Source organism: Notamacropus eugenii, chromosome 3, assembly GCF_028372415.1.
Source record: "Notamacropus eugenii isolate mMacEug1 chromosome 3, mMacEug1.pri_v2, whole genome shotgun sequence".
Classification (NCBI taxonomy): Eukaryota; Metazoa; Chordata; class Mammalia; order Diprotodontia; family Macropodidae; genus Notamacropus; species Notamacropus eugenii.
In genome coordinates this window covers 184,076,929-184,099,772 of record NC_092874.1, presented here as the reverse complement: position 1 = coordinate 184,099,772, position 22,844 = coordinate 184,076,929, and the positions used below count along the sequence as shown (strand labels likewise).

At 35.7% G+C, this 22,844-nt stretch overlaps 1 protein-coding gene across 6 annotated transcripts in view; it reads right to left on the bottom strand.

Moving 5' to 3' along the window:
* Positions 1 to 22,844, bottom strand: part of ABCC9 (ATP binding cassette subfamily C member 9) — a 195,277-nt gene that overhangs the window by 67,537 nt on the left and 104,896 nt on the right. For 5 of the 6 annotated variants that reach the window (XM_072653528.1, XM_072653532.1, XM_072653530.1 and 2 more), the window contains 7 exons: positions 22,446 to 22,484; positions 20,897 to 20,995; positions 18,864 to 18,948; positions 17,029 to 17,109; positions 3,969 to 4,106; positions 3,686 to 3,811; positions 913 to 1,009 (listed from right to left, as the gene is read on the bottom strand). In XM_072653528.1, coding sequence (XP_072509629.1) covers positions 913 to 1,009; positions 3,686 to 3,811; positions 3,969 to 4,106; positions 17,029 to 17,109; positions 18,864 to 18,948; positions 20,897 to 20,995; positions 22,446 to 22,484 — 665 coding nt within the window. The remainder of the gene's footprint in view (positions 1 to 912; positions 1,010 to 3,685; positions 3,812 to 3,968; positions 4,107 to 17,028; positions 17,110 to 18,863; positions 18,949 to 20,896; positions 20,996 to 22,445; positions 22,485 to 22,844) is intronic. The other variant, XM_072653527.1, reaches the window with a different exon arrangement.

Sequence of the window (22,844 nt, the reverse complement as noted above, 5' to 3'; positions counted from 1 at the left end):
GACCAAATATCCAGAGAGAAGCTTTAGTAAATAATTCTGAATAGTTATCATCTGTTATTTAACTACTACCTATTATAAAAATGGTCAAAGAAAATGTTTTGGAGTTGGCATTTTTCCTTGAATTTATAATTGTCATAATCTTTTCTTTCACTTGGTTTGCTTAAATTTATCCAAACATGAAAACAGTCTAGCAAAAGATGAAATAGAGTAGCATATTTACCCTATGGACTTCTTAAGTGGTTTATTATGCAAACTTCTTATCAACAAATGTCAAATCAATATAAACATTTCATCTCGTTTCTCATAATTTCCAATAAATCTCTTTCCCTTTTTACTATTATTAGGTCCAGAAAATTACAACATAGTAAGTAGCTTTCTAATTCTCATATTCACATTTTCTGAATTTGCCACAAGAACCTCATGAAGACTATATTGCTCTGATCAAAATATGACTATTTTAACCTACATCTTTAACTTTTGTTCATTTCAAAGGGATTAAGTGTCACAAGCACATTTCAACTGTATTGCCATAATAATCAAGAACAAGTGGTGACATCATTAGATCATTATGAAAGAATTTTCAAATTTCTCTATCCTACTCGTGCTCCATTTCCATACTATTGCCTCTTCTTTTCAACTGTTATATCCTTAAGTTCAGTGGAATGAAAGTCATCATGTAAGTAACCAGTAAATGTTTATTTATTGTTTCACATCTGTTCTTCAGATTTTATTACTTCTTACAATAATTTCCACTAGACCCCAAATTTTTTTCTCTGAAATGTCCCAGACACTTCTTCCTTCCCCATGTGAACCTGCAAAATACACACATCTCAACGGTCAAAGAGAAAAGTCTGAAATCCACAATTTCTATTCATGTCATATTTATAAAGGATATTCTAAAAAATTACCAACCTTCATCTTCATCTTCCATTTGTGCTTTGGCTTCTCTTGAGTACATAGCTCTTCGAAGAGTTTTTCTTTCCAAGGTTGTTTGGTCAGTCTCCATATCCTATGATTAACATTGTACAATGATTTAAGGATATTGAGACTTGGAGCACCTTAGACGCCTTCATTTTACAAAGACAAAAAAAACTCAAAGTTAAGTGACTGGACCTCAGTCAACAGAGATAGGAAACCGTAAAACCAAGAATCAAACCCAGATCTTCAGATTCAACCATACATCAATCAGTATTTATTAAATGCCTATGTTCCAGGCACTGTGCTAAGCTCCGGGGATACAAAGAAGAAAGAAACCCAGTCCCTTTTGCCCAGGAGCTAATAATCTAATTACAAGACAACATGTACACAAAAGATAGATAATAAATTAGAGGAAGTGTCAGAAAGAAAGCACTAAGATTAAGGAGGTCTGGAAAAGGCTTCTTGCAGAACACGAGACTTTATCTGAGATTTCCAGGAAGCTATGAAAACCAGGAGATGAAGAGGGACAGAGTTCCAGGAATGGGGAAAAGGTCAATGAAAACACTCAGTGTCTAGTATGAGCAACAGTTAGGAGGCCTGTCTTACAGGATCTCAGAGTATGTGGAAGAGAATAAGGTGTAAGGAAACTGGAAAGGAAGAAAGGGACCAAGACTCCTGCTTTGCTGGAGTAGTGTTCTCTGAAACAACCATTGACTGATGAACCATCCTGATTTATGAATGCCTGATTTACATTAAGGCTTTCTTGGTCCCCTACCTGCTAGTGCCTTCTTGTATTCCTAATTATCTTGCATTTTTCCATGTATTAAAATATCATTATGTTTTCCTCCCTGAGAGAGAGCATGGGCTATTTTATTTTTATGTTTAAATCCTCACTGATGAACACAGTGCCTAGAACCTAATAGGAACTTAATAAATATATTGACTGATTGACCAATCATCTTCCATTCACTTAAAAAAATTCTACCTCATGGTAAATTTTAAGAAAATTGCATTTAGTATTTTAAATTGCTGCACCTAGCAAATAGAAATTGATGTAAAAAATGTGAACAAATCTTGTTAGAATACATCAGCCATGCTATTATTCCTACTAACTTTATAAAGATATGGGTTCATAGCATTCAAATTAGAACTATTCTTGAGTAATGTTTTATAAATCAGATTCAAAAATCTCTGACCCTTTCTGTCCCTTCCTATTCCATCCCTTCTACCTCTTCCAGTTCCCCTTTTATTCACATTTTTAAACTTTTTAATAAACTCTTCTCCTTGTACATCTGTGAGTCCTTAACCTATAAGGTCCTGCAATAGATCAATTTCATTTCTTTCCTGCATTGTGTTCTTTCTCATCCAATCCATTTTAATTTGATACTGTGTAATTGTTGTTTCTTGCCATAAAGCAAGTAATACAAAAATGATTTGTTTTAAAAAAATTCATTGTTCTATACCTAATATACTCTCATGACCATGGTTTTCATATCTTAAGAATTCAAATATGTATCAGCCCGTATTTCATTCTCTCCCTAGATCCATATGTATGTAGGTAAATGTCTTTCCATCATATCTAAATGTATTTAAATTGACATTATTCCTGGCCTGTGTAATGCTATTGCTATAAAATCTGGCCAGCAGTTCTCATTTTTTTCCCAGATATTTCTTCCAAAATAAACCATACATTGCCCCCACTCCTAAAGCTTACATCATACTCTTTTGTCCCTGGCATCTAAATCCTATAAAAATGTCTCTTGGAGTCATCCCCAGTAAGTATATAATCAAGGTTCCCACATAATAATCCCTAAGTAGGCACTTGCTCACTGTTCCTCTGAATCTTATTTTGATAAGAAATAATCATTTGAACAGTTCTAATTTGTTCTAGTCTCTTTACATATTGAAATATATCTTTTTTTTCTCTATATGAGGACACTCTCTCTGTGAAGACCTTGGGATCCTTAGAGAAATTGACAGAAACTATATGAGTTTCAAATATATGTGCATAAACATGTATGTATATATGTACATACATATGAATATATGCATGTGTACATATATATGAATATATGCATGTGTACATGTGTGTATACATAGATACATACACTGTGTGTATGTGTGAATATAGCCTTTTACTCTACTGCTTCTGATTATGGTATGTATGTTTCTTCTCTTTTTTCAATGATCATATTTTTAAATTCTTCATCAATTTCTTTTAAGAAATTGGATAACTTAGCAGGGCTCTATATCACCAGAAGAATAATTTCAGCTCACAAATTCTCTACTTTGAGCTATGCAAACATTGCTTTTTTTCCTCTTCCATTTATTCTGGTCTCTCACTTCTCTGTTCCTTTAGGCAACCTATAATTAAACACTCCAAATACTTCCTTGGTTCACCTGCATTCCTTTCTTTCAGTGTCATTTTGGTTCTTATCTATGATTCTTTGCCTGAGAAATGTCATGAGGTCTAAATAAGTTCTTATTGTGCAGATGAGAAAAGAGAAGAGAAATGGAAAAGCTTAAGTCAAATGGTTTATCTAAAGTCACAAGCCAGATCAAGCAAATAACATTTTATGCCTAAATTTAAATTACATATATATGTCATAGTTACATAATAGTCATACTATAATCTTGATTACTAGAATAAGTATGTGCCATATTTTGGTTTGAAATTATGAACTGGTGATATTCTTCTTAGAGAGTTTTGAGGATTAGGCAATATCCAGTCCATCTTGATATTTCAGTACTATTGACAATTAATTACCTTTTCTAATTCTTGGTCTTGGCGATTCATAAGTGTTTTCCAGTGTTCATAAAGTTCAACATCTTTGTTTTGAATATCCTTCAAAGTTCCTTCCCTTAGTACATTACCATCCTTCATAGCTATGATCTAAAGGAAATTAATTATATGCATTACATTCACAACTTAAATAGCAAAATTTAATTATCTTCATCTTTAAAATCACTGAAAACATTTTCAAGTCATTAATTATGTAAGGTGCCATACAGAGAAAATCAGTTACCAAAGGTCTCTTCCCATCCCTTACCCAGTCAGCATGTGTCAGATACTGCAGTTTGTGGGTCACAAGAACCAGTGTCCTCTTATCCTCTTGGAGAAATTTCAAAATCCCTTCCTGCATCAAATGATCACTCAAATGAATATCGAGGGCAGAGAATGGGTCATCCTGAATCAATCAAACAGGGTTGGGAGAGAGGAGAGGAAGAAAGGTTGTATTTTAGAAATTTGTTTCTTCTAGAAAATTTCAGTTGAAATTACTGGTATAGTATTATTCTCCCATATTGTTTATAAGTTATACACTATATTGTAAGTATTCATAACTGGTACTTATTAACTTAAGATCTTAGAACCCTTCATTGTGGCTAGGCTATATTTTCTTCTCGTTTGTTCTTCTCTGATGAAGAAATTTGGTCCCTCTCCTTCTTTATCAATGACAATGCCTCTTGATCTCATCCATTCCTACATCTTCCAAAGTCTTTCTTCCTTCATCATTCCCTTTCTTCTCTCATTTTCACTTTCTCTTTATTCTTAATTCTTCCTACAACCTACAAAATGCAAAGGTCTCCCTCCTTAAATAAATTCACTTGATCCTGCCATTCATATTGTCCTAAATCTCTATAACCTTTCCTAGTCAAATACTCAGGAAGGGTCTTCTTTACGTGTTTCCTCCATTCCCCCAATTCTCTGTCATTTCTCATTCTCCTGCATTATTAATTCTGAGAGCATCTCTCAAATGAAACATTGATCTTCAAGGTTAAAAGTGATGCCTTAAATATTAAATCTAATGACTTTTCCCTCCTCAGTTATCATACTGCTTGCACTCTCTGATGCTTCTGACATTTGATCATTTCCTCTCCCTGATCACTCTTTCCTGCCTTCATCTATTTTGTGACACTTCTTTCTCTTGGTTCTCCACTGCTTGTCTGATTGTTCTATGTTTATCTCCTTTCCTGAACCATCACTTTTCTCCAGTCCTTTATATAAGTACTCAAAATCTCTGTCTTTCTCTGTTCTGTTCTTTGGTGAGCTTACAAGTTCTCATGAGTGAAGTTATTTTTAAGCAGGATACTGCACAATCTACATACCTAGCCTTATTCTCTTATTTGAACTACAACCCCATATTATCCTCTGCCTGCTGGCTATCTCCAACTAGATACAGGTAGACACAGGTATTTCAAACTCAATATATCCAAAACAGAATTCCTTATATTTTTCCAAAATAATTCTATTAATATCAAAACAATCCTCGACACAATCCTTCAAATCCCTGAGACTCAAATCCTCAGGGTCATCTTTATTTTCTCCCTTTCAATACCCATATCAAAGAAAACCTGGTTATTTTTTTTAATTCCACCTCTTGCATCTATCTCTTCTCTTCTCTCCCATGACAAATGACCTAGTTCAAAATTTATCTGGCCTATTGAACACTGGTCCTGGAGTCAGTAAGACTTAAGTTCAAATTTGTCCTTCAGACACTTATTACCATGTGATCCTAGGCAAGTTATTTCCTCAACTGTAAAATGGGGTTAAGCTATCTCACAGTATTGTTGTCAGGATCAAATGAGATAATATTGGTAAAGTGCTTAGTACCATGTCTGGTGCATAGTAGATGTTTAATAAATGTTTATTTTCTTCTCCCTCCCCCCTTTCCCTCTTACAACAACCTCCTAATTGGTCTTGGAACTGCTGTTCAGTTGCTTCAGTCATATCCAACTCTTTGTGACCCAATTTGGGGTTTTCTTGGCAAAGATGCTAGAGGGGTTTGCCACTTTCTTCTCCAGCTCATTTTATAGATAAGGAAGCTAAGGCAAAGAGGGTTAGGTAACTCGCTCAGGGTCACACAGCTAGTGTCTATGGCCACTTTTGAACTCAAGTCTTTCCTACTCTAGGTCCAGCGCTTCATCCACTGCATCAACTAGTTGCCCCCTAGTTCTGTGAAGAACTTTACAAGTTAGAGGGGTTTATATTTGATCCTAGGGGCAATAGGGGAGCTTTTAGAGTTCATAAAATAGTAAAGTGATATAGTGAGATTTATTCTAAAGGAAAATCACTTTGACAGCTCTGTGGAAGATGGACTGGAATGGAAAGAGACTTGAGGCAAGAAGTCCAATTAGGAAGCCCACTGCAATGATCCAGAAAATAAGTAACGAGGGCATGAACTAAGGTGGCAACTGGTGGCAATTGGTAAGTTTAGGAGAGGGATTGTGGGGGAATAAATAATGAGTTTTATTTTGGATATGATAAACTAGAGATGTATATAAAAAGCATGTGTGTGTGTGTGTGTGTGCATGTGTGTACATGTGTGTATCCATGAGGATTGATGAGGTCACTGTAAAAGAGTATCAGGAACAAAGAGAAGCAAGGCCAAGGCAGAATTTTAGGGTACAACCACACTGAAGTTAATAGGTATATGAATGATAATCTAGAAAATGGGCCAAGAATATTCTTAGAGATAAGAAGAATGTCAGAAGAGATTAGCATCACAAGAATGCCGAGAGAGGAGAGTGTCCAAAAGGAAGGAGTGGTAAACAGTGTTAAATAGAGCAAAGGCCAAGGAGGATGAGGGCAGAGAAAAGACCACCAAATTTAATGATTAAAAGATTGTTGGAGACAGGAGGCAGCAGCTTCAGTGAGTAGTAAAGTGAGAAAACCTATTGCAAAGGCATCAAGGTTACAGGTAAAGGCAATAACCTGGTGAGAAAGGTCACCTCTTCAAAAGAATCTGGAATAATAAAAGAAGTCATGAATTAAATTAAAGCATTATGAGATGGGGAGGGGAGAAGCAGCAGCTCAGGGCAAATGGCCTCTTTAGGTAAAATTGTAATTGATCCAGTCACAATACTGTTACAGGATGTCCTCCAGCTCATTTATTAGCACAAACATAGGATGACAGAATTTGGAAGGTGAAAGTAATTCAGGGCTGGGGGTGGGCAAGTCATAAACTAAGAGAGGAATTCAAGGTTAGAGGACAGTACGGAGTGAAACTGATTTAGGAGTTTAGGAAGGGAGGATAATGCAGCCAAAGCTGCAGTGATAGCCAGCTCAAATCTATACAAATCTACTATCTGTACAAATACTAGTTAAAGATTTTTCGAGTGAAGGTATTCCCTTCTAGGTACAAACAATGCACAAAATAACAATGCATGCAACCAACTAACACCGTTATCCAAATATCTGTTTCACCTGGTGGGATCTGATTAATTATAATAAGTAATATAAAGATCATCCACATTTCTGAGAGGCAGAAATGGAGCCATGTCCATTATTTTAATACTACGATGAATCATGCTTTTATCCATCTGGCCCTCACTCCATAGGTAAACTGCATCTCCTCCACACCTTCTCATTCTCTCTGATTCTTTTCATTGTTTTTACTTTAAAAAATGCAGCATTCAGACTGTCCACTTGTCCTATTCTCTGAGGCTGTGGCAGATGTGTTGGCAACTAAGCACCCTATGATACAATGGTAGAGCTGTGAAGTAGTTATTTCAAAAATGTAGATGAGCTTTAAACAAAGCAAGAGATTCTAAGAGAAGGAAATGTATTCCTGGCATGACTATGACCTCTGCCAAGGCGTAGATTTAAGAGGTACAACTGTATGAGTGAGAAATGATAGGAAGGCTTATTTAGCTGGAAAAAGATTGTGTGAATGGGAGTAAAATGTAATAAGACTAGAAAGGTAAGTGGAGTCAGATTGTAAAGGGCTTTAAATAGTAGGCAGAGAAATGTGTGTTTGACACTAGACATAACAGGGAGATGCTGTAAACTCAGATTTTACCTTTTCAAATGCTGTGTTGCTATGGTCTTTAAAAAAAAAAACATATGGCATTCCTAGTCTTTTGTATTACCTTAAATACATTATCTAAATATAAGTGTGTGATAAACATTTATGCAATCCACCATAATGTATTTTACATAAATTCAGTACTGTTTCTCTAAGCATACATATCATTTTTCTGTAGAGTACTCTACAAACCTGTCATTTGAGGGCATAAAAACTCTTACTTTTCCAAAATCGTAAGTTTTAATCCCATTTTACTTCCTTATTTCCAACTAAATGATCTTCTTTATGCCTTTTTAAGTCATCAATTATTTAGCTGCATAGAGTTCTTACTTTGGATCTGAAATTATTACTAAATGTTGTGAAGAAATGTTTAATAACGTTACAACAGTTGAAATTTTCCTTATGTAAAGATCATTTGTTATTTAATTAGGAGTTTCATAGTAAATGAGAATATAAGACATGGATACTTTTGTTAGTTCTGCTGTTAATATGGTATATTACTTTAGGGATATTAAGTGGGAACTACTTTGCTGTGGCAGCAGGAATGGCAACAGCTTCCAACTGCTTGCTCCTGCTTCTCCATTGTTTTTAGGATTTTCTGGAAACTTATTGGAACTTCAGGGCCATTTACATGAGTGACTGCTGCTTACCAGGGGCCATGACTGGAATTAAATGGAAAGTTAAAAGAGTTGCATGTGTTTATGCATCCCACATCCAAATTTGTTGGAAGATGTTCAATGTGGGTGAGAGTGGACTCTCTCCTGAGGCATTCTGATGCAGCGAAGAGGTAGATAGAAATTGATTACCTCAACTCTATTAGTACTAAGGATTGAAGACCTTTATTTAAAGACAATCTCTTCCCCATCTATTCCCTTCTCTTCATTCATACAGCCACCACTCTTATTACTTTTTACCTAAACACTATTTTAAAAACTCCTAATTGGTCTTCAAGTATCATCTTCCTCCCTCCAATTCACTTCGACTTGGGTGTTAAAGGGTCATTCCTAAAAAACATGTCTGACCACATCATTCAGTAAATCTTCCCCTTCCATACTTTCCACTGGTTGTCTCCAATACTCTCTCTACTCACCTCTACTAATCTCACTCTTTAATACTTTCACCTTCCATAAGAGATCATTCTGGGTCCCCCTCACACTTTAGTGCCTTCTCTTTCAGATGACTCCAATTATCCTGTATTTATCACACATGTATATAGTTGCTTGAATATTAAATGGAAAAATGTGAGCTCCTTAAAGGGAAGAATTAAGGCATTTTGCTTTTCTTTGTATTCCCAGTGCTTAGCATAAGTATTGGAGCACAGAAAGCATAAATAGATTCTATCTGACTCACTGACTTACTATGAAGGCTTTATCCCACCCCTTCTAAGACAACAATAGTTTAGTCAAGGTCATTCTTGCAAAATCAAAAGTGCCAACTTCAGGTCTCCCATTCAGGTAATATCCTGTGTGTAAAGCAGGGGCAGCTAGGTGGTACGGTGGATAGAGCACCAGTGCAAGAGTCAGGAGGACCTGATTTCAAATCTCACCTCAGACACTTGACACTCACTAGCTGTGTGACCTTGGGCAAGTCACTAAACCCCAACTGCCTCATCCTGGGTCATCTCCAGGCATCCTGATGAATATCTGGTCACTGGATTCAGATGGCTCTGGAGAAGTGAGGCTGGTGACCTGCACAGCCCTCCCTCACTCAAACAAAGTCAAGTGCAGGTCATGTCATCATCTCTCTGATGGCACAGTCTTCTTTGGCAACGAAAGACGCACAAACTTTCTATGTCTAAAGCTGCTTGGTGCATTGCATCTGCGTCTTGTTAACACCATACTGACCTCAGAATATATCCCAGATGCTTTTTAAAAGTAAATCCCTAATAGATAAACACGCCAAGTTGTTTTCTAGAAAAAGTAGAACGTTAATATGCAAAACCAGAAAAATTCTGGTTATTTGTAATTTCAGTAAAGAAAATATCACCAGCGTGTAAAATCTAAAGTACCACTAAATTTACTATGAGATATGAGAATTATTCAGTGATAAAAATGTGAAACATTAATTATTTTGAAAGCCTAAAAAGTCTAAAAATACATATTTTAAAGTTTAGATGCAGTAAAAAGTAATTCATATTTTAGAATACTCACTATTGAGGACACATTCTCAGTGGTCAATTTAGTAAGAGAGGCTTCTAGGTTATCTGGGCAGCTGCATTTGTTCAGACTGAGCCTCTAGGAAAATGCAGGCTTTGGGTAATTCAGGAAGCCACCATGGTTATAATCCAGATGTCTTTAGGACTTATTTCTGGCTCCAGTAGAGTGGAAGAAAATATTTCCTTTTGTAACAGAGGACAAAGAATTCCCAGAGTACTCCCCATTTTCTGGTAAATTCTGAGAGTGTAAATAAGCAATGTAAAATGGATTTTAGCTGAATTTTCATAATCTAGTTTTCTCTGGATTGTCTAGAAAGGTATAATGGTAATAGCTTGGTGGAGTGGATTCAGGACCTTGGCTCAAACATTGCCTCTGATGTCTGCGTGACCTTGGGCAAGCAGCTTCACCTTCACGGGCATCTGTTTCCTCATCTATAAAATGAGAGTGGATTCATTTTGTACTCTAGATGGCCTCCACAGTCCCTTGCAGTGTACTGGAGCTGGATCATCCTGACTCACAAGAGTCAGTTGCTAAATTTTTAGTGTGAACATTTATGCCTTGAAATTTGGCAAATACTATTATTCAGGGCTAGATTTATTGTTTTGTTGATTGTCAAGACTTAAGAAAATGGAGAAGATGTTAATAATTCAGATTTTAAAAGTCCATAGTATTTACATTTTTTTTGGAGAGCCAGTTGTAAAATATTTCCAGCATGTTTATGATTCTGACTCTAGCTCTGTGATCCTCTGTACCACTTTACCCCTTGTCTCTTTTTCTCTCCCTCTTGATAAGTAAAAAGTGGTAGCAATTTGCACAGCAACAAGTGAAGATTTTATGGCAAAACAAAAGGGTGTAATGATATTTAAGTCTTACTAGAACAAGTCTATTTCATCAGATCTTTCCATTTGGCTGATGACATTTTAATAGGCATGACATGTGACATATTACAGTTAGAATTAATGAATGTTTTAAAAAGTGCTAAGAGATATGGTAAAGAGCATCACCACATGTAAATGAACAATGTTTACATAAAGAAGGGGCATCTTTGTTTAATAAACAGGGACTGTAAATTTTTCTTTGTAGATTCAACATTGCATTATTGGAACTCTGACTTTTACCATAAAAAGGTGTGGGTGACATTTGCTAAGCTGAATGGAAATTTAGGACCAAAGATTCACGGTTGTAAGGGTTCTTAAAACCATCATAGTTCAGCTCTCTCATTATGAGAAAACTGTGGTCCACTGCGGGAAAGTGACATCCTTAATATAGATATTAAATAGCAGAAACGACTCAAACCCAGATCGTCTTACTGCAAAGTTCATGTTCCTTCCACTGCATAATGTCACAAGAGGAATTAAACTGTAGAACAGAATGCGTTTTTACTTCTTAAAGGGCTTTCTTGTTATTCAGCCATTTTTGAGTTTGTGTCCAACTCTTCATGACCCCATTCATGGTTTTATTGACAAAGATGCTGGAGTAGCTTGCTATTGCCTTCTCCAGTTCATTGGATAAATGAGAAAACTGAGGCCCAGGGTCTAGGGTCAGACAGCTAATGTCCGAGGCCAGATTTGAACTTGGATTTTCCTGACTCCAGGTCTATCCACTATGACATTTAGCTGCCCTTCAGGGTCTAAGACAATATGTTTATTCTAGAGGCACCAAGGCTATAGCTTTTCTCTGTTTAATCTCATGGCCTTGAGACTGTTGTTTGATCCTCATACCCAAATACTAGGGCTTGGGGCAAAGTTTATCCAATTCCATCTTGTTTGCATGATTACTGGATCAGACTACTAAAGTGGCCATGCTACTAAGAGAACTGCAGATGGAGGCCTTCAGGGGTGGTGGAGGCCTTCGGGGGTGGTGGAGGCCATGGATGACAACAGGAGGGGGTACAGTAAGTGCAGCAAACAGAAGGAACACAAGCAGACCCATGAGAAAGGAGGCAGTTAATACAAGGATACATCTCCCCCTACCAAGTCCCACCTCCCAGATGCATCTTGTTTATACCCTGTTGTTTGCTTATTTTCTTCCTTATCAGTGAGCTCCTTGAGAGCAAGGACTATCTTCTATATTTTTTTGAGTTCCCAGAACTTAGCACAGTGCATGCAATACAGTAAACTTCATTTGATAACATTTAACTTAAAAATATTTAATAAATGTGTATTGACTGACTGTCTGAAACTACGGGAGGACTGTTGCTAAGGAGGAAGAATTCTGAAACCTCAGGGAAGGAAACACATTGAAAACATAAATTATTTCTATTGCTTAACTGATTAATTCCTGTTATTAATAAAGTTGACCAGTTTCCAACTATTCTATGATCTTCACTACTTGCTGAGATAAAAGGAGGAGAGAAGGAAGCAGGGCCCTTAAAGAGACATGAGCCACATTTTTTGGTATCCAAGGAATGCTCCTGGGTAAGGACAGCCATTGTTCTGTTACCAAGAAATTGTAAAGCTTGAACCCCATCCAGGTGTTCATAAAAAATGAGATCTGGAAGAACAAGTTGCACTTCTTTAGAAATTAATGAGGAGTATATATTTAGGGTAGAATTTTTTTTTTAAAAAAAAGATATATAACAATGTTATTTTTGGAGAAGCATTATGGGCAGTAAATAAGAATACTTCTTAATAAAGAACATAAAACTTTCACAAGACAAGCTATAATAGTCATATGGTGGGGAATGGAGGGAGCACTACTAAAAGTGGAACATTAGGTAAATATTGGATTTAATTTACTGAAAATTTCATTAGTCAAAAAAAATCTAATGGGAAATTGGACTCTGGATACAATTTCAATGAACAAAGGAAGAAACCTTGGAAGAAAATGACCACCTCAGCTTGGCATTCATAATAGCACAGAAAGAGAACACTAGAAATAAATATTAACATAACTTGATTTGTAAGTATTTACAAATTAACACAGTAATTACTAAGAACCACTATCGGTTGACTAAGAACAAGTCAGGTGAAAATACTTCCTTTTCATGTTTGATCCATTTATTATATTTGTAGATCATGGAACTGTCAAAGCATTTGACAAAGTCTTCCATATGTTTGTCAAGAAATATGAACTGTCTGGTATACTTGTTGACCAAATGACTAAGAATTCTTATTAGTGGTTCTATGTAAAATTAAATAGATATGTGTTACTGGGGTTTGTTATTGCCTCTGTTATCACATGGGCCACAGCGGTACTATGGATAAAAAATAATAACTCATTTATGTATCTGACATTTTAAGATAATTTAATCAGTGACATAGAAAGGGCAATATAACCAAATATTCTAATGATAGAAAACTGGGAAATATTAATATAATTGATGATACCCTTGAGGTTTAAACTCATCATGGCAGACTGGGCCTAAAAATATCAGATTCGATTTAATAATAATAAATCTAAATATCTGCCATTTGGATTCAAAAACAAAACTGCAGAAATACAGGATGAGAGAAAGCTATGTTGGAAACAGTTAATGTGAAAACTACGTAAAATGTTAGTTATTCGCAACCCTAACGTAACTACTAAAAAGAAAATGCAAATGTAGGCTGAATTATAAAATATAGAAATCTGTACTTGCTAGTATATACGTGCAATAATTTGCTCAGATCTGAAAAGAGGATTTTAGGAAGAGCACCAACAAATTGGGGTTGTTTCAGTACTGTGGGGTACGTCAGAAAGGGAGGTGGGGTTTCTATCTCATTCACCCCAATTCCCTATTCTATTGATATCAATATTCCAGTCACTCAGGCTGGAAATATCAGTCTTAAACTCTTTACTTTTCTCTACTACCCACATTTGATCAGTTACCAAATCCTGTGAATTCTGTCCCCACAATATTCTTCACATCTGTCCCCTCATTTCATTTATACTGCCTGCACCCCAATACAGGCCCTTATCACTTCCTGCACAGACTATTGTAATGGCCTTCTTACAGTTTTCCCAGCCAGTAATCTCACCATCCTCTAGCCCATCTTTCATACTGTCTCTGGAATAATTGTAATACTCAGGTCATGAAAACCTTTTATACCTCTAGTCAAAAACGCTCAGGAGCTCAGCCTAAAATGTAAACTTCTAAGCTTGACACTTAGGGCAAAAGAAAACCAACTTATTTTCATAGCTTTGTTGCATATTGTTTTCCTACATATTCTTTAAATTCCAGACACTCTGGACAACTGGCTGTTAAACCACATTTTGTCCAGTTGTTGCCTGCCTCTGTATACTTTAGCTGTTGTCTGTCCTTCATTTTCAGACATCATGACATCACAAGGTGATTTCTTGATTTGCATGTGAACTGGATGTAAGTGAGGCATACTTGCACAAACTCTTCAGACTTACTCTTTCTTCCAGAGTCATCGAAGTCCAATGGCAAGGCAAAAGTCAGGACGACTAGCAATGGCCCAGGATGCAGTGGTTGACCTTGGTATCTGTGATGCCTAACAAACCTCTAAGCACTGCACAGCACTGGCTTTAACCATTTTTATGGCCATTGGAACAAATTGTTCTCGTCTGCCCACTCCTTTCTTTGGGGGAAGTCTTAGTAGGTCACCACCCATTCTTGGAAAATACTTTTCCCTGAAGTCCAACTGTTGAAATCTTTCTCTTTCTTTAAGGTACCACTCAGGTACTAACTCCTCATGCTGGTTCTTGAATCAGAGGATTTGGCCTCAAATTCTGCCTCTCTCACTTAACACTCACTATCCATGTGAACTTAGATAGATCCTTTAACTTCTGTGGGACATAGTTTCCTCATCTGTAAAATAAGAAAGTCTTTGAAGTCCCTTTCAGTTCTATATTTATAATCCTATCATCCATCTTGAAGTCCTTCCTGAACCCTCAGGTTGAAAGTTAACTCCTCCTCCATAAATCTGGCAAGAACACTATCTGAACTTTTTCTTTGCCTTGATCATACTGGATTTTCTATTATACTTATCTATGTACATTTCATATCCCTCCAATAGCATGCCTAGTGCAATGCCTTGCACAAAATAAGGCGTTTAATCAGTGTTTGCTGACCAGTCTCAGAAAATGACATTGCCATCAAGAAACTACCTTCCCAAAGGCCATTTTTGTACACCCAGAGAGACTTGCAAATTAATTCAGTCAAACACTGAAGAACAATCACTATCTGTTACAAGAATTATTCTTAATTGATGAAAATAAATATTTTACTGAACTTCTATGAGTTAACTATGGCTCTAATATTGGTGAAGAAATTAAAATCCTAGCAAAAGACTATATTAATACACCCTAAATTTATTTATTATGACAAAGTTGAAGTTATAATAGGAATACAAATATGACTCATTATTAGGGAAACAACTAGACTAAGCAATCTTGTTAGAAGAAAAGCAACCAAAATCACATAATATAAAAGCAGGGTCTGTTGAAATATAGTATTCATTTATGCTACACCACACACACACACACACACACACACACACACACACACACACACACACACACAAAAGGATAGAAGGTCCATTTAAAACTGTCTGAATTGTAATGCCAGAAAATTTTAATTGTTTTATTCCATAAATCTACTTTAAAGTACTCATAACCAATGTATTCCAACCTAGTATTCTTTTAGATTGACTTAGTTAAAGTATTCCTACTTATTCTTGCCCCTAAAACATTTTCTTAGTCCTAAACTCAGAAGCCTGATGAAAAATCCTTCCCTTGGTCCAAATAATTGCATTATTTCAGTTTAAAATTTTGTAAAGCACTGCTTTTTGGAACAGATTTTTTTTAAATTTTAGATTAGTTTAAAATTATTTTTAATTAAAATGGCTTAAATGAAAAGTGGTTCCTTGACAATTTATCTCTCTGTAGCATAAATTTTCCAGGAGGCTGCTAGTTCTAAGATATCCATTTAAAACAAGCAAGCAAAAAAGAAAAACCTTGTTAATAAAATATCATCAATTTTTTAAAGTAATTTTAAAGTAAAGTTTGTACTTTTAAAGTAAAGTATTTTTCTTAGTGAGGCTGAAAAATTCTTGTAGCTAGCATAGGAACTTTCAGTTTTTCTAAGATGTGTCATTTTTAATATGATAAAAAGAATGTATCTGAAGTCAAAAGTTATCACTATTTGCAATGGAATAATCTTAGAAACTTAATAAATGCAGTGACAAACTGAGAGATTTCCTTATCTCATTTAAGTGACATAGTCATAGAAGTTCCCATAACAAGAATGACAAGGTAAAGTTAAAGGCAACCACATTAGCAAAGAAGGGACAATATCCATTTGAAAATGATATGATGGGTTACCTGAAAGATGCCAGATAATCAGAGAAGAAAACAACTGAAATAATAACATTAGTGTGTGTTTGTACTTCATTGCCAAAGAAGACCATGCCATCAGAGAAGTAATGACATGACTTGCACTTGACTTTGTTTTGAGTGAGGGGGGGCTGTGCAGGTCACCAGCCTCACTTCTCCTCCAGAGCCATCTGGATCCAGTGACCAGATATTCATCAGGATGACTGGAGATGACCCAGGATGAGGCAAGTGAGGTTAAGTGACTTGCCCAAGGTCACACAGCTAGTGAGTATCAAGTGTCTGAGGTGAGATTTGAACTGAGGTCCTCCTGACTCCTGCACTGGTACTCTATCCACTGCACCACCTAGCTGCCCTTAATATAAATTCTCTATAGGAATAGCATTAGTAAGGTAGGAAGAAATGATATTATATACTGAAAACTGTCAGCATTGCTATAAAGCACAGGGTCACCTGGGTGGCTCAGTCATCAGAATGCTGGGCCTAGAAGAAGGAAGACTTGCACGAATCAATGTTTTTAAAATATTTGGTAAACTGAAATTGCAGTATTTGAAATTAATTGTAGTATTTCAATCCTTTCGCATACATTAGTATCGCCCAACAAACCACTTGTAACTCGTTTGACTACTCAGTTCTGTGGGAGGAAAACTTATCCACTTAGCACTTACCCCAGAAAGTCGTGGGGCTAGTGTTCATCACTATGGTGACCTGTTATCATTCTGTGTTCCCTCAGCCTGACCTAATCCTGTGTTCTATAAATCAATACATTTAATTCATGTTTTCTTTGATAAATGAAGACTCCTCTTAGTCTCTAAATGTTTACTTCTTTAAGATGAAAAAATTAGATATAAAAACAAAAGAAACATTCTTACCAAGAAGACAATGTTAGTGTTTTGATAGAGAGCTCGGGCTACGCAGATTCTTTGTCGTTGGCCTCCACTTAAGTTAATCCCCTAATAAATATAATAGATTATAAATATCAGTCATTTAAGCAAACAAAATGATTTGAATATGACAAGCCATGAAAGTCAAAACTTTTTAAAACAAAACTGTCCTTCTTAGTACTACAAATTTAGTAATTTCTAATACTGTATGTTTAAATCACTTCTACGGGGAAGGGGAAAAGGAGAAGCATTTATATAGTGCCTACCACATGCCAGCCACTGTAAGAAGCACTTTACAAATATTATTTCATTGAATCCTCACAACAATCTTGCAAAGGAGATGTTATTTTCCTCATTTTACACCTGAGAAAACTGAGGCAAATAAAGGCTAAGTGACTTGTCCAGAGTCACACACCTTATAAGTATGTGAATTAAAATTGGAATTCAGGTCTTCTTGACTCCAGGCCCACAGCTCTATCTACTGCACCATTTACCTACCTCTAATTGATGTTGATGGCAGATTCATAAGATGATAACTCTGCTGACTAAAATCTGAATTAGCTCAAGACAAGTTTTATACTTACTAGTGGATAGAATAGAACTTATATTCTATAGCTATGTGGAAATTTAATAACAATAAATAAATTATTAGTAGTATTCATAAAATAAACATAATAATAGTGATTATGTGTTCATTATTATGTTTTTTTCCCTAAAATTACTCATTGATTCTTTATTTTAGATTTATGTTACAAGTCACTATCTCAGAAATGATCCTCTGCTTGGCAATATGCTCTCAGTTAAATACTCAAAAGTTTCAGGCTGGAGAGACATGTCAGGTTTTACTTGAATATCAGAGGCAGGTCTAAAGCAATTTTTATATAATGATAAAAAGGCATTCTGTCAGAGAAGATACAGTGACGGCTGCAGAGGAAAAAATTACAGGCAACAATCTTGATGCCCAAATGATTCACAGTTAACAAAAACACTTGGTAAAAACATTTTGGTCAACATGAGGATGTCATGTTCACACTTGTTTTATAACTCTCAGAGTGCCTAGTATTCAGTACTAAGAAAATAAGAATCACTTAATAAACACTTTTGAATTGAATCAGGTACTGAACATCAGTTTCCTGCCAAATTGTGTTTGCGGGGGGCTATTATAAGTAGTCTACATTTTTAACCCAATGATTAGATGGGATGGGTACTACTGTTCTATAGATATTTAAGGAATGCTTAATCTTACCCTGAAATCTGATGGCTGGTGTTTCCACCAAGGACTTTCCTTAATCCCCCTATCTCAGTATATCTGCAGCACATAATCACAATTCTACAACAATGGTGGACCTGTAGGTTCATTTCTCCCTACTTACCCGGATTCTTCCTGGGCACCCTTACTCAGACTCTCAAAATAATTTCAAGGGTCCCATAAGAGAAAGCCTTTCTAAAACAGGTTACATTTTTGGGGTGGGAAGCAGTATGTAAGAGAGGAAGACTCAGGCAATTTCCTTAAGTATTTATGGTGACTGAGGGACTGAAAGTTTTCTCAGTCTAGTAACTATGAAGGGCCATTTTTTTCCCCCAAAGCCCAGTGGTGTACAATATTAGAGGCCATTTGCAGTTCTCTTTCTAGCACTAGTGAAATACTTAATGCTTAGGTTATAAGATCTTATTATACTTTTTAGGAAATTAATGAGAAAAGGCAAAGGCTTTTCTTCACATTGTCTTTCATTTAAATAACTAACATATATAATACATTTAATGTATTTAAACATTACATATATAATTATAGATTCACATGGAATACGTAACTCTTAACTTACCCTTTCTCCAATTTCAGTTTGGTCTCCAAATGGCAACAAATCAATATCTGGCTGAAGAGAACAGGCATCAGTGACAGCTTTGTACCTTCAAAGAAAAGATGAATTTTAGTCCTGGGCTGTAAAGCTTGGTAACCAAACTCTTGAATCTTGGTAGCTGTAAGCTGCAGCCCTACTAATCTTGTGGAAATCAAAAGTACACAAGATCACACTGTTGCAGGAAATCTACAAATGTTAATGCAAGTTTCATTCTTTTTAAGACCTGTCTATACACTAAGCAAAACATGGAAAATTGTTTAAATTTGTGACCAGGTGACATGGCAAATTACTAAGCTTTTTTGTTCTCTATAGTCTTTCCCTTGAAGAGCTCCTCAACTCTCATGGTCTCATCAGAGGCCACTTGGAAGCACAGTAGACAGTGCTGAGATTGGAGTCAGAAAGATCTAATTTCAATTCTGGTCTCAGACACTTAATAGCCTGTGTGACTGTGGGCAAGTAAATTAACTTTCTTCTGTCTCAGTTTCCTCAACTGTAAAATGGGGATAACGGATGTTATGAAGCTCGAATAATATATCTGTCAAGCACTTAGCATAGTGCCTGGCACATTCTAGGCTCTTAATAAAGGCTTATTCCCTCAACCTTGACTATCACTTCCATGTGGATGATTCAAAAATCAGAATTTTCATTCCTAGGCACTCTCTTGTCTCCAGTCTCAAAGTCCACTGACTGTTTCCATTGATTTGGATGTCTCTAAATCTGCCACACTCAAAACCCATCCCAATTAAATTATCTCTTCTTCCTGCCTTTTCTTTTTCTCTTATGTGCCATCAGTTTTGAAATTTTGAAGTCATCCTTGACTTCACAGTATCTTATCAAGCCTTCCTTTAAAATATTTCTTGTACTTATGACTTACTTTTCTCTTCCCATTGCCTAGAACTCATTATCACCTCTTGTCTCCGTGTCCCCAGGATTCTCCTTCCTATTCCATTTCATTCTACATCTAGTCATTAGACATTTTTCTGAAAAAAACTGCTATGCTAAAAACCTGAAGAGATGTGCCATTGCTTATAGGTTGAAGTACAAAATCATTAGTATGACATTCAAGGTCCTCCACAATTTGGCCTCCAACTACCTTTACAAGACTATATGCCCTTTATGTAAATTATCTATCTACTCCAGTCAGATGTGACTGTGAGGGAGAAAAGGAAAGGAGTAATCATGGATGACTACAAAGGTTTTAGCTTAGATGACTAGGAGAATGATGGAATGTTCCAGGAATAGAAAAGACAGGAATATACCATTCCCTGACTATATCTTGGATCGTCCTCACTTTGTTAGATTGTCCCAACTTCATAGAATGCCCATCCTCCACCATCTTCTACATAATTATTCAGATCAAGTACTCGCTTTTACTTTTCTCTTGTGCTAATGAAGACAACTATTTGTTAATGTAACAAGAATGGAGGAGACAGAATCTCAGAAAAACAAGTGATGGCTAAACCAGTGTGGGCATGCATCCTCACTGTTGGATAAGTAGTACCTGATAAACTGCTGAGATATGGTGCTCTTTGGCTGCTGCCAGTGCCTGGAATCCTTGCCCTTGGTCCCATAATAGTACTTCCTATACATCAAGTCACTCCCTTCCCTTCAAATTCCTTCTTACTTTTCTGCTTCCCTACCTCCTTCCATGAATAAACACACATTCACACATATTTGTACACAAACACATACAGACATGTGAATGTGTTTATTCATTCCATATTCACATACACACATGTGTGTTCATTTATACACAGATATACATATGTGAATATAAAAGTCCAAATGAAAGACAGGCTTAGACTTTCCATTGAATCCTATTTTTCATGTGGAGATCCCATCTATCTTGGTGATATGTCATGGAGATAGGCATAGGAGAAGGAAATCAGGAAAATGGAGAATTTTATTTGATCCACCAATTGAAAAACTATTCACATTAATTAAAAATAATTAGTCCTTTGTATTTTGATTAGTATTGGTAATGAATTCATAATCACCTCTGCTTATTGAAAGGACTTCCAAAGGTAATGTTTTCTTCTACTGTAGCATTCAGTAGCCAAGGCTTCTGAGCTGCATAGGCCACAGAGTACCTGTTCCTATTGCAAAATTGGAGAAAAAACAAGTAAACAAAAATGACAACAGAGTGATATAAACAAAGTGTAGTTTCTTCACTTGTAGCTGAAAGTCAAAAGATCTAAAAACAGACTTAAAAAGGGTCTAAAAGGAACATTTTCCAAACCCACCAATCTAGTTAATTAGTTGTGTTGTCTTGTTAATTAGTAGTGCTGTTAATACCTCATCTAAAGGGGCTAGCATTTGATCAAGCTGGAACAGCAGGTGCACTTTTTGGGGGCAGAAAATTTATACATTTAAAAAAATTACATTTAAATGTAAACTTTTAAACTTTAAGTGTCTAAGTTATAGAAAATTTAAAACATAACATATAAACTGAATTTTCATGGTTAATGTAAATATAAGTAGTCATTAAATTTAATAGCCATGAACTATCTTCAATAGCCACATATCTCTAAAATTTTAGTTAAGCCATTGTCTCTATGCACTGATTTTTTTTCCTGCAGATGACCCTTCAAACAAGGGCAGCCTTCCATCAGCACCATAATAGATTAGTATGTTTTGCGACTTAGCCATATTTTAAAAGTATATTTTGGATGCTTATGTATTACATGAAGCTAAGACATTGTTATAATAAAGAATAATTTAGCAAAATTAAATTTAAGTAAAATGTGTTCTAATACATACTAAAAGAGCTTATACAGCAAAATGATAACAAGGTTATAGTTTTTTAATCTTAGAAATCATACCAGATGTCTGGGCATCAGATATTCAGTAATTCAGGAACTACCCCTAAATTTAGACTAAAGAAGATGGAAATTGAGGGCCAGCTCAGTTTTAAGTCCAACTTTCCATATTAGTCTGAAATCAGTAAGTGCAACTTAAGGTTAAAAAAGAGTATTTGTAATATATGGAATATTAGTTAGAAACACTACTGTCCCATAGTATCAGTTTTAAGAGTTTAAAAGATATCAGAATGTAATATATGCAGATATTGCTTCTTAGATGGATGTATTCATACTCATACAGTGGTGACCAACCTTGGGCACAAGAACGCATTCTGATTCTTTAGGATTTTAGCATTGCTGCTTCTGGGTCTCCTTTCTTATCTGAATGGAAGACTCCAATATTCCATTATCATTTAGTTCCCATTCCCATTTGTTATTTTATGTAGATAGACTCCCATCCCAATTGGTTTAAAAAAAAAACCATGAGATTTAGCTGAGATCAAGATGTATGCAACTTACTGGATGCAAACTCTCTGAGCCAATGAGGCTATTTCTGTTAAATTGATAGTTGTGCCTAATCAGGTTGAGAACCACTGCCCTTAAAATCTGGCTAACACATTCTCGTGAATGATTTGTTATATGAAAAGAAACAACAAAATGACTAGGGAGTGAAAAGGTTAAGTTTCAAGGAAAGTTTGAGAAAGAAAGTTATTTTTATTAAGCACAGTTAAAACAGAAAAAATACCTTCTGACTGCTTCAAAAGAAGGCTCTGATTCATTTACACTGCAAGTATGGTAAACAATGTTCATTATTCAAGAAATGGGTATAATGAATGTGTACACATTTGATGTAAGGGGCACAGTAAACATTAGGTATAGTAAATGCTTAAATTCCTAATACAATTTTGATTTTGATTTCAAAAAGAAATGTAGGTTAGAATTCTATAACAATAAACTAGACATAAAAAACTACTCTTCTACGTCATCGGCTAAACAACAGAATCTTACTAAGCTAATATTTAGTGAACAATACTATTCTCATCCATAAAAGATGCTACTTATGACTAGTTTCAAGTGATTTTGAATGTTTCTAGCTCTACCACTGTTACACGTCAACCTGGGTAAGTCATTTTATCTTCTTGGT